Source organism: Ananas comosus, linkage group 10, assembly GCF_001540865.1.
Source record: "Ananas comosus cultivar F153 linkage group 10, ASM154086v1, whole genome shotgun sequence".
NCBI classification, from domain to species: domain Eukaryota; kingdom Viridiplantae; phylum Streptophyta; class Magnoliopsida; order Poales; family Bromeliaceae; genus Ananas; species Ananas comosus.
In genome coordinates this window covers 2,289,681-2,301,988 of record NC_033630.1, presented here as the reverse complement: position 1 = coordinate 2,301,988, position 12,308 = coordinate 2,289,681, and the positions used below count along the sequence as shown (strand labels likewise).

The 12,308-nt window shown below is 38.3% G+C and overlaps 2 protein-coding genes across 2 annotated transcripts; both read right to left on the bottom strand.

Annotated features, from left to right (window-relative positions):
- Positions 680-2,152, bottom strand: LOC109716834 (heavy metal-associated isoprenylated plant protein 29). The gene is made up of 3 exons (XM_020242431.1): positions 2,094-2,152; positions 1,945-2,020; positions 680-1,497 (listed from the first exon to the last, which is right to left on the bottom strand). Exons 1-3 carry the CDS (start codon positions 2,097-2,099, stop codon positions 1,139-1,141), a joined length of 441 nt encoding a protein of 146 aa, XP_020098020.1. The 5' UTR covers positions 2,100-2,152; the 3' UTR covers positions 680-1,138.
- LOC109715941 (phosphoenolpyruvate carboxylase 2-like) lies at positions 5,929-12,308 on the bottom strand. Its single transcript, XM_020241176.1, has 10 exons — positions 11,843-12,308; positions 11,215-11,606; positions 10,650-10,734; positions 10,296-10,518; positions 9,720-9,823; positions 9,506-9,593; positions 8,990-9,144; positions 7,579-8,577; positions 6,915-7,301; positions 5,929-6,473 (listed from the first exon to the last, which is right to left on the bottom strand). The coding sequence occupies exons 1-10, from the start codon at positions 12,008-12,010 to the stop codon at positions 6,180-6,182; spliced, it is 2,895 nt and encodes a 964-aa protein (XP_020096765.1). The 5' UTR covers positions 12,011-12,308; the 3' UTR covers positions 5,929-6,179.

The following is a 12,308-nucleotide window of genomic DNA, read 5'->3' as shown; positions in this document are numbered from 1 at the left end:
ACGCTTAACTCTCTTAACCTCTTGGGTCTAGCCACCACCTAAAATGCTTAAGCCGGGTTAAGAGTTTAGCCCTATTATATCTTATATATAGGACTATCTGGGGTCTCACAATCTCCCCTCCTTTAAGCCCTGACGTCCACGTCAGGCTCAGACTCACAAGTACCAGGCGATGTGAGAACCGTCATCCAGACCCTGGCTCAGCCGAGACTCATCTCACACTTCCGGCTGGTAATTGGCTCTGATACCATCTGTGACGCCCCAACTTCCCAGGGGGTCACCCATCCTAGGACTACTCCCGTCCTAGCACGCTTAACTCTCTTAACCTTTTGGGTCTAGCCACCACCCAAAATGCTTAAGCCGGGTTAAGAGTTTAGCCCTATTACATCTTATATATAGGACTATCTGGGGTCTCACAATTATAATTTATTATTTATTAAATTATTTATTAGTTATACATAAATTATAATTTTCATATCATTCACTTTCTGCAAAATAAACAGCAAAATTAAAAAAAAAAAAAATTTACTTCCATAACTACGCAACAAACAACAGAAGAGAAATAGGCTTTACCGAACTCGACCTCAACCCCAAATCTAGTTTCTGTACAATAAACAGACGCTAAAGCATTGTACTATCAAGAATTACATATAAATAAAAGTGCACCAAATTGTTGTCTTGCATTTACACTGCAAGTGTAGGATATACATATGCTGCAACTGTTTTTACATATCCACACGCGCACAGAAGGAAAAACTTACATCTTAAATGGTTTTGGAGCAGCAACTAGCCAAATATATATATTATGATTCCTCTGCATTCACACTTCTTGTCCAATTATACCTGAGAACATTTAAACATAGTCCCTAAAACACCACCCCTTTTATGTTCTCACATTGACCAAAGAGCAAAAAGACAAATTCTCCTAGCTAAGCATGCAACACAACCATTCAGACACAAAGGTTGTGTCACCGTTGAACTGAGATTATGTAGGGAGCTTTACTACAGTGAAACCGTCTAATTCACCATTCATACTGCTTTAAGATTCTAACGCTATATATGTATGATCAATATGGTTAGACTAAATCTTAACCATCCGTAGGGAAGCTGATCGATCTCTAGATTTGTTTGTTCGGTATCATCACATAATTGCACAAGAACCAGGATTATCATCGCTGAACATGGTCCGGGCCTCGTCGCTGACGACGTGGGTGTAGGCCGGCTCCTGGTAGTAACCGTAGAGGTTGGAATCGTCGTAGCCGTGTACGTGGTAGTTGTAGGAGCTCGAGTTGGTGTTGAAGGCGATACGGTAAGCCTGAGTCGGTAGGTGGTGGTGGTAGTACCGTTGGGTGTAGAAGTGATACTCCGGGTTGAAAGGGTACGGCCACAGTACCGCCCTGCGGCCCGTGCTCCTCGCCGCATCCAGCACCTTCTTCTGGTCGGCCCACCCGACCACCGTTACCTTTTGAATGTTGCGATCTATGTCTACGTTTTGCACCCCTGCGCATATGCATGCTCATGTGATTAACAACAATCCAACAACTAAGTTTTTTTTAAAAATAACATGATTTTTCTAATTGAGAAGCATAATAAGATGTTTCATTCGGAGAAAAGTAGTCTAGAGTTTCTGGTTATAGAGTAATTGAAGATAAGCATTTGGCTAGTATCCAAGAGCGTAAGCATAAGCTTGAGTAAGTAATAAAAAGCAAGCAATTTATGGTAATTTATGGAAATTATTAATGTTTTCTCGAATAACATTACTCAACAACACTTATTAGAGGTAAAAACCAAGCCAATCAAATTGGCCGTGTGGGATATATATAATAATTGATGCGCAACTTATGTACGTGCGCATGCAGTACAATAAGAAAATGTTAGGATTGATCTTTTAAGAAACAAATTCCAAACCAAAGAATCATGTATTGTAATTTACAATCATATTTGTACCTTCAAGCTTTTCAAGCGCCTTCCTCACTTTGTTCTCGCATCCAGGACAGTCGATGTTTACGTGCATCTCTACAATCTATTTACAAACAAAAGTTTTCATGAAAATCTCCAAAAATAAAAGGGAATATAAAGAAAGTGAAGAGACGAACCGTCATATTGGATTCTCCTTCTTAGCGAAAGATAGAGAGAGTAAAACTAGAAATACTTTTGATTTTTTGATTTTTTTTTTTTAGTCTATGCATAAATCTGTGCTAACATTGCATTTCCACATATGTATACATATATATATCTACAAGGGTCTCATTAAATAAATATTTTGTGAATATAAAATTGAGAAGATACTTTGTTTTGTTCCTAAGTAGTAGTCGGTCAATTAAAAAAAAAAAATGTAGTAGTTGCATGGACCGGCATTTTCGGTGTAGCTTACGCCCACTTTTGCGTAAAAAGAGCGACCTTCAACCAATGAAATGATTCCACATCAGCTTATTTTTATTATTATTATTTCCTTGACTTGTGATCTTTTCCTCCTTGACAAGTGCGAGGAAAGGGAGTTAACTATAATTAATTAAACTGTAAGTTATATTTGATGAAATTAATTTTCACTAAATTTTTATGCTTTGTTTGTAATGATGTAAGTGATTTCACCGAAAATTGAATTCTTATACTTCAATTGTTTGATTTGATAAAAATCAAATTCTAAAAAAAAACAATAAACTCCTAGCATCTAAAAATTTACACTTAAAATTAAGAGATCGAGAAATTTAGAGAGAAAAAGAGAGAGAACTGGACAGAGGATCGCTCATGAAGGATCTGCTCTGAGGAGTTCGAAGAAAATGGAAAACGGAAAATGGAAAATAAATTCGGCGCAGTTTTGATTCGAATTTAAGTTTGATACATTGGACTTGATTAAAGTAAGTTCGATTTAGTCATCCTTTCATATACATTATAACAAACATCTATACGTGGTCACTTCACCCGAACTCGAGTTTAGCTCTTCAAGTTACACGAAACCACATTCCAAAACTCGAATTTATCCAATTAGTTTCTAAATTTTAAGATGTTATTTATTTCGAGTAAGTGTTGTCCATGAGAGATATGAATTCTGCGATAGGTGTAGACGAAAAGTTCTCCCAAATCCAATGAAGTCCTCTATTGTGGAAATAGATATGAATCTCTAAACAAAGTAGAATGATGGTTTAAATAGATCAGAAGTCTGTTTACATGGCAGAGATCAAGTCGGGGCGAGTCATTATTGACTTGCGGGCAACGTGAGAGGTTGAATTCTACCGGAGACTAGGCACTTTAGATACATTGATTATCCTTTTATAAGAACTCAAACTTTTAAAATTAGTGATTAGTGTCGACAATCTGCAAATAGTGTCAGAATATATCACGAATTCGATTCTCTCATATTGTATATTTAAGCAGGTGGTAGAGGAGTACTATGCGCTTAAATGAATCAGCATCCTGCGAGACTCGTGGGCAATGTACCCATAAATTAACGGTGAACGACTTTTGTTCCCAAAAATATGAGCATATATTCTTGGAGAACTAATCCATGTTTGTCTCACTTCCAAGCAACTAAGGGTCCGTTTATTTTGGTATAAGTAGAATAATGGAACTCAAGTTTCATCATTTTCGTTATTTGTTTTGGTATAAGTCAAAATAATAATGTAACTTAAGTTACGTTAGAGATCCACTTCACCTACTCTCGATTTTCTCTTCTAAAGTGTCGAACTCGGCTTCTGCCACACTCAATCTCCTATAAAAAATTTATTACATAGTAAAAATCAAATTCTACTTCCTTTATAATAGGATAGAATTATTTTATTTATAATAAATTAGGATTACTTTTAAATAATAATAAAAAAATTACTTATATAATAAGTCAAATTTTATCACGATAAATTTACTACTATATTTAGGAGATAACGAGATCCACTTATTTATATCAAAATAAATATTGGAACTCAGAAAACTAATTTTATCAGCACTAAGTTATATCAAAATAAACAGAAGAAGTAATTGAATTTAACTTTCAGATTGTACTACCGACCGTCCTTAGAGTAAGTGGCAAAGGGCTTGGTGGTTGGTACCCGAGACCTAAGTTCAAATCCTAATTGATTCACATTTCTAGCTAAATTTATTTCTAAATAAGATAAACGAAACAGATAGCGTGCTACCTATTTCTAAAAAAAAAAAAAAAAACTTTCAAATTATACTAGTTATGTCAAAACAAACAACATAAAAATAATAACATAGACGCTGGTTAGGAAAGTGGAGAAAAGCGACGTGGCGTTGCTGATCTGATATGGCATTGTGTGATTGGACAGCCGTCGGAATCTCCACGTTTGTGTCCTTTGTGGGTTAGCCGAGACCCTGGACCCAGGGAGCCGTTCGGCTGTCACATTGGCATGCAAAGTGTGAGAGACAAGCGTATGTACAAGTAGCACCATGTTCCAAAATTTCATGCCGCTGATATTCTGATAATGGTGCCACAAAACATGCATACGATCTAATCGGAATACGCCATATGCCCTCCTCTTGCATTAGCAATCTTTTTGGACGACGAAGTAGGATATAAGTAATGCCTTATGCATACACACGAGCATGTATATAATTAGATTTAAACTATTTAATGATAACTTATACCGAACATAGTATATTATAATGCATTTGTAAACATTTTTTCATGCTCTTTATTAACTTATTAGTTACTACATGCCCGGTAAATTAGTCAATGATAGTACTGGCAATCCAATGCGTTCTTTGTGAGCCAATTTGTGTTCGGTTCGAAGTGAATTCGAGACTGATCGCTCATCAAATAAACGAGTCGAATACGAGCTGAATTTTTTGGCCTGAAATCTTAACCAGCCGAATACGAATTAGAGTCAGCTAGCTCGTGTTCGGCTCAATATAACTCAAACACACACACATATATGTATATATTATAAATTTTTACTATTTGGATTTTAGACTAACTCAAATATAAAAAAATCTATATTTTGTGAATTTCAATTATTAGATTAGGATTCTAATTTTTATTTTTAAAATTTTTTTTAATCTAATAGTATGGTTGACAATCAACTTATTGTTCGCAAGTCAAGTCGTGTTCGGCTCGTTAATAAATAAGTCAAACATGAGCTGAATTTTTCAGCTTGATATTTTTACGAGACGGCTCATATTTAGCTCGTTTATTAAACAAGCCAAGCACGAACTAACTCTAACTCGCTCGTGTTCGGCTTATTGATAGTCCTTGTCAAGGAGATACATTGAATAATATATGTTTATGCATCAATTGTGTCAAAAAAAAGGGCAAAAAAAAAGAAAAGAAAAGAACTTATGAATCTAAGCATTGCTAAGTATATGCTGAACCTCTCCGGAGGGTAGTTGGAAGTACCCTTTACAATATTACTTAGTTACTATATTCATTGCATAGTTGTTGGGAGTAATTAAATATCTTCCATTTGAACAGGTCTATATTTTAAGTCTTAAACAAGATTTATTTGAAACTTTCAGGGATTGGCTCAGCTGAATTATGAATGGCTCATTGTTAAAGATCGATATACGTGATGTCACGCTGCCTAACTCACCCGCTGTTTCTATTAACCTTGGATCGTAATATTACTTTTCCTCTCTTTCTTTAATTAAGATTATTCTTCTTTCTCTTCGTATTAGATCAATTTTATGTTTTTATATAGAATCAGAGCATGTAGTGAAATAATAACAAATAATAAAAGGTTGTACACTACAATGAAAGCAAAAGAAAAGGCACAGAGAGACAAAAATACCATGTAGCTACATTCCTGCATCACCTTTTGAAGGAACATCAATAAAATTGGCTTAAAGAGGTAAAGATTTTGTTAAGGTAGTAACCTTGCATTGCATATTACCGCGCACCGAAAAGAACAGATGAAATCCGAAGAGCACAAATTCCACAAAAGATGTGAATAAAATTGTTCGTTAGGAAGGAAACGACACCAATATACAAATTCCAACCTGTGGAATGGTGTTTATTATTAGTTCCCATTATTTTATAGTTCAAGAAGATTACAATGCAGAAGCACTCTGCCAGCCAAAATTACACATCAACTTTAGAGAACAAATTAAAAGTAGTGGAAAGTCGCAAAGTTGCATAATACACTCTCTGGGACGATCGCAGAGACAGCATTTTCTTATTGAAATTACACATTCACTGGTAATATACAAAAAAAAAAACCCCAACATTTAATGATCTAACCAGTGTTCCTCAATCCTGCAGCGATACCCTTCATGGTCAAGATGAGGGTGTCCTCCAGTCCGGGGGCGTACTCACTTGCGGGGTTCAGCTTCACCAGTTCGGCCTGCTTGTTCGAATCCAAGATCTCCTTCGACAAGGGGGGGCGCACATCTACTTTGAAGTTCGGGTCTCTAATCCGCTTCAGTGTGTAAGCTTGGCAGACGTTCAAAGTTGTTATATAGGCCTCACGCAGGCGTATCCTCTGTTTCAAGTAAGGGTCCCCTTCGAGAAGATCCGTGTGGCCTGCAACCTGTATGAACAAGATAAAAGAAATGAGATTAGAGCTGTATACGGAAAGGAATTTAGCATTCACCTTAAATATGTGTGTATAGAGACAATTTCAAAATAACTCCTTGAAATTTGGCCTTAATTTCAATTTCGTCCCAGAGTTTAAACCACTGAAAAACTTTATTCAAAAAAGAAAATTGTCCCTAAAGATTTTTACTTAATTTTGGTTTTATGATTCGTACATGAAAATTTTCCATATTAACAAAGAAAAGGTGTAATTATGGTGTGGACATGAACCTTCTCAGACAATAGGCTGACAATTTTTAATAACTACGCAAAAAAAAAACTTTGGAGACTAAATTATTGCAATTAATAGTGTTAGGATGAAATTGAAATCAAGGACAAATTTCCGGAATGAAATTGCAATAAGCCCTATGTACATAAATAAAGGTGCAGAGATCACCTTAAGAAGAAGCTGTTTCGTCTCCTCATAGTTGGCTCTCAGTTGCTCCCCAAACGGCTTCAATTCATCAGAGACTAGCAGTTTGTCATATAAAGCAGCTATTCCTGGATCTCCCTTGGCGAAAACCATCTCAAGTAGGTCCAATGTGACTCTGAAAAATGGCCACTCATTGTACATCTCCTTTAATATGCGAAGATTCCTTCTGTCCTTTCGCAATATATGTTTGAATGCTGCACCGAAGCCAAGCCACACGGGAAGGTGAAACCTTGTCTGTGTCCACGCAAATATCCATGGGATTGCACGGAGGGATTCTATGCCTCCGCTGGGCTTCCTTTTTGATGGTCGGCTGCCAATGTTCATCCTGCCATATTCTAGTTCAGGTGTAGCCTACAAACATAGAAGACGAAGCTCATCGTTCTGAAATCAAGTGGATACTCATACTACTATTTTCAAAGAGTCAAATTACAGAAGTATAACTTTGGGCTGACTGAGATTTCCGAATTTTCTATTGGTGAATATTTATGTAGTTTTAAATGAAAATTATGATAAGTATATATGAAAAGAACAGTTCAAAGTGTTCCAAGAAAAAACGAAAAAAAGGCGTTTATAGTACCAGTATTAACACAACTACTCAAAATCTAGACCATTAGAACTGGCAACATACCAGACGGAAGTACTCAACGAAACGAGGCTCTTTGAACACAACTGACCGGTATTCCTCAGTGGCCACAACAGCGATCTCATCCAAGATTGCCCTCCATTCTGGCTTCGGGGAAGTAGGAGGGCGCATACCATGCTCAAGAGTGGCAGCAGTGTACCTCTGAAGTGTTTTAAAGCAAAGACGTTCTTCCCCAAAAGACTGCTCAATGACCTCTCCTTGAACTGTCACACGAAGAGACCCATTTATAGTTTCCGGTGGCTGAGATAATATAGCAAGATGAGTCGGCCCGCCACCTCTCCCCACAGTCCCACCTTTCCCATGGAACATCGTCAACTTCACACCATATTGCTTCGCCACCTGTACGAGCTCCTCTTGAGCTTTATACAACTGCCACGCTGCAGAAAGCCGGCCGGCATCCTTGCCAGAATCAGAATATCCAATCATGACCTCCTGCTTTCGGTTAATCCTATTTAAGTACCAGTCGATTGAGAAAAGCCGGGCCATGGCTGCAGGTCCTGCCTCAAGATCCGCAAGCTTCTCGAACAGCGGTACAACCCTCAACGGCTGCTTCACGTTGCACTCACGTTGTAGAAGCTCGACCGCAAGAACATCAGATGTTGCAGTTGCCATTGAGATTATATAGGCCCCGAAATTGTCTGCAGGGAGCTCCGCAATGACATGGAACGTATCTAAAACATCGGCAATCTCCTCAGTTTTAGGAAGGTCGGGTCCGAAAAGGGGGCGCTTGCCTCGAAGTTCAGATAATAGCCATTCTTGGCGTTTCTCTTCGGACCAGTCACGGTATGAGCCAATCCCTAGGTGCGTGGTAATGGCATCCAAGACGTCGGTGTGGCGGTCAGATTCTTGCCTGATGTCCAGCTTCACAAGAGAGAGGCCGAAGGTCGATACTTGCCGCATGAAGTCAAGAAGGCTCCCATCAGCTATGACGCGATCACCACAAGAGCAAAGTGATCTGTAACAGAGCTCAAGGGGTTCCAGAAACTGCAAATAATGCAAGTGGCATTAAAAATCATAAAGGAGAGAAACCCTTTTCATAAACATATGTTTGAGTACATGTGTGCAGTCAATCTAGCACCTAGACATTTATCTTTTAACGAAATGGATAAGAAAAGAACAAATATTAAATGTGAGGATAAACTATTTGCAACAAGAAATACAACAAGTTCTTCAGAAATCAGATGCAATCTCATTGCAAAAGGTGCAGTTTCAGCAGAAATCAGTTCATTGAAATTGAGAATAGAAATAGATTGAAATTGGGAATTTTGAAGAAATTTACAACAGTAGTCTGCAGCAAAAAAAAGCAAACTATGCACTAATGTATGACATACTGTTGACAGCATTATAATTTTTGTTTATGGCTATGCGGACGGTAATAAAATTAATGAAGAAGAACCTGCTCAACATTGGTGAAAGTTGCCTCCAAAGGAATGTCAGAAGATCCGTTTGACAGAATATTGCGGGAACGTTCACGAGTGTTATATAGCTTACTCCTCACATCATCAAGTATGACACGATAAGGTTCATTTGCTGGGACTTGTTTCCAGAACTCTGCGTGCATAACATCCTCAATACTACAGCATCAGCATAATTACCAACACAATAAACAGCAACTTTTGGGGGTCAAAAAGATTACTTAATATAAGTTAGCAAAATTCATTTTTTATACTTCAAACACAAGCATAATAGATAGGTATTGAATTTGTGACAGTTGAATTTTGTAAGCATGTCTGTAAAATGGTAATAGAGGTGGCATAAGTCACAGCAATCATCGTCATATTTTCCAATTATAGGATTCAATACTGAGAGTGTCATGGCCTTAACAGGAAAATAATTGGATTGCGATGATGATGATAACGATGATTACAACTGATGACCATGAGGTTACAGTGGCAGAACAATTCCTGCATACCTATATAATGTTTAGCATCTTTCCTTGAGGATCGGAGTAACTCATCAGCACGAACATGGAGTTCATCACTACAGCGCCACATAGACAGCTAGAAACATAAGATGTTGTTAGTAGACTTTCGGATGAAGACATAAGCGGAAAACCTTCAATCATTCAAAATTATTATCCATGAACAGCAAAAAATTAGATGGTGATGGGTGGGTTGTTGCAGTACCTCAAACATTAGATCTTCTATCTGAGAATAGTACAAATTTGCAGCCATCATCCTGGCCAGCAAGCATACATCCCTTGTAACCTCAGGAGTAACTCGGGGGTTTCCTGAATAACACATTTAGGCAAATATATTAACTCCAAGATTTAAATAGGCCAACTTGAGGGATGTTGACCCAAACTGAAGCTTCTATAGAAGTGTTGTTTGAGTATAACTATTCAAAGGATCGTCAATAGCTTTCTACTAAATTCTCCTAAATAGCCTTTCCATGGCCACAAAAGTAGAAGTTTCAAGTTTCCGCTACTGAGGTTTAAAATATCATTTTCAAACTTTCGTTTGTCAAAGGCGCGGTTTTCTTTTTTTATTATTATTACAAAAGCTGCTCCATAAATCAGACTAAAGAGGTTTAGTCATGTACAAATTTAACAAATATAATCAGGAAGCTGTACATAACTAACAAGATGTGAACTGCTGAAACCAAGTATGGGAACATTTCTTGTCCTGTTGCTAAAGAGAAATTTGAACAACTAAACCATTGGAACAGAATATATAATTGATATAACGAGAAGAACCAAGTACCATCGCGATCACCACCCATCCAAGAAGAAAATTGAATAAGAGGCACATTATAAGGGAGACGTTCATTAATCCCAATGTTCTTCAGAGCCGTATCGACACGACGCAAGAACTTTGGCACACCCTTCCATATAGTTTCATGAAAGTAACTCATCCCAGCCCGCATTTCATCCTGTGGAGCAGGTTGTATTCTTCGGATCTCATCAGTTCTGAAAGCAGCTTGAATCTGCGAAGGAAGAACAGGGAGGAGAACAATAATACAATGTCACTCAAAAATGAGAATGGAAAAAGTTACGATACCAGCAATTTTACAAATTTGCATGATATTAAGAGAAGAAAAAAAAAAAATTAATTTACCTCTCTCTGAAGAGCTTCATCAAGCTCATATTTTTCATCAGCAGTGATGTCCTTAGCACACAGTTGAGTCAAACAATTCCTTATCCTGAAAATATTCCAAGAATTTGTGATAATAAGATGTCATACCATCATCTATAAAATATAAATTATTTGCAGCACAGCATTTGAAAGCTGTTTGAAGTATATTTGCAGCAACGGAATGGCACAGAGAAGCAGGGGCAAGAACTGCTACAGCCAAGATCAATATCCCAATGACAAAATAAATAAAAAACCAAGAGGAAAGAAGAAAAATTTATTACGTTAATCTTTTATAGCATGTGCAAGCCACTAGATCATGCAATCAAACAACATCCAGTAGTCAAACTGTCACTTTTCCAATATCAAATTACGAGAAGCTTGTAAATTACTTTCTTAGAAGTTAAACTTCCATCAGCCCATATCCATAGAAAAAACTCCCTCTTGACTTTTCACTCCAACCCCATAAGAATAAATACTGCAACTCAAATTTACTAGACAAGATACCTTTTTTTTTGGTTTGTTTGGGTTTAAGAATCAATCAACGAACCTCGCATGCTTTTGAAGCACTGATCTCCTGACCGACTGAGTTGGATGAGCAGTGAAAACCAGGTCGACCGTCTGGTTCTTAAGGGCATCAAATACCTCCTCCGGCGATTTGTTGTAATCTTGAACAAGCCGTTTAAGGGTCTCTTCGATATCGGACTCCGTAATAGCTAAGGCCTCATCGCCCAAATCACCCTTCTTCTGCTTGTTCCTCCTCCTAAATGCGATCTGGACCTCCTCGGCCAAATTGGCCAGATTAAGCATGTGCGAGAATGAGCCCGCGACGACAATCGAATCGCCAGGACTCAAACTAGTCAACATTTTCCCTAGCTCGTCCAGCTTCGCAAAATCGCTTGCGCTCTCATAAGTTGCCGATAACTCATAGCATTCTTGCACCTACAATGCACAAATTCGAATTCAAACCAAATCTTATTACAGTGCAAAGTTCAAATACACAGTTTTGACACTATAATAAAAGAGCATTCCTTTTTTTCCCTCCAAAATGAGACCTTTAGTCAACTAAACCCCATTTCTCGTCACAATTTTAAGAAATAAGCTACAATAGCATTTTTTTTTTTTTTAAAAAAAAAGAAAAAGGGAGCGATTAAGCAAATCTGAGTTAGGAGGGTTACGAATTCTCGGAGAGCCTCGCCGTGCAGGTCCTGGAGGATGTCGAGGAATCGGTCGACGAGGAGCGCGTCGTACTCGATGAGCTTGTCGTCCTCCGACACCTTCGCCGGCGCGAGGAGCCTCAGTTGCGCGTCGATCGACTGGTGCCTCTCCACCGAACTCTTCGCCATGTCCTCTCTAAACCCTAATCCTTGCTCCTAAACCCCTCACCCTCTCACCCTCTCTCTCTCTCTCTCTCTCTCTCTCTCTCTGCTCTCTCTAAACTTTCACCGAGTCTATATATAGAGAGAGAGAAGGAGCGCACCCTCTGGCGCGGGCGAAGGGCAAAACAAAGGTTCGTCCCCCGCACGCGGCGCCAACCGCAGCCACAGAAAAGGGAAGGGGGGTGGAGGGAGGAGCTGACGAGGAAGAGGACGATGCCGATTTCGCTTTCGCTAAAGAGAGTGATGAGTTGGGGAAGATGAAGAA

Bases quoted from the DNA above. Each gene is read 5' to 3' on its own strand.
- LOC109716834 (XM_020242431.1), bottom strand. The intron at 1,498-1,944 runs GTACAAATATGA...GCATATGCGCAG, and splicing joins GGCGCTTGAAAAGCTTGAAG to GGGTGCAAAACGTAGACATA.
- LOC109715941 (XM_020241176.1), bottom strand. From the start codon at position 12,010: ATGGCGAAGAGTTCGGTGGAGAGGCACCAGTCGATCGACGCGCAACTG. The intron at 10,735-11,214 runs GTTCGTTGATTG...GAATATTTTCAG, and splicing joins GTGCTTCAAAAGCATGCGAG to GATAAGGAATTGTTTGACTC. The intron at 8,578-8,989 runs GTTCTTCTTCAT...CATTATTTGCAG, and splicing joins CTTTCACCAATGTTGAGCAG to TTTCTGGAACCCCTTGAGCT.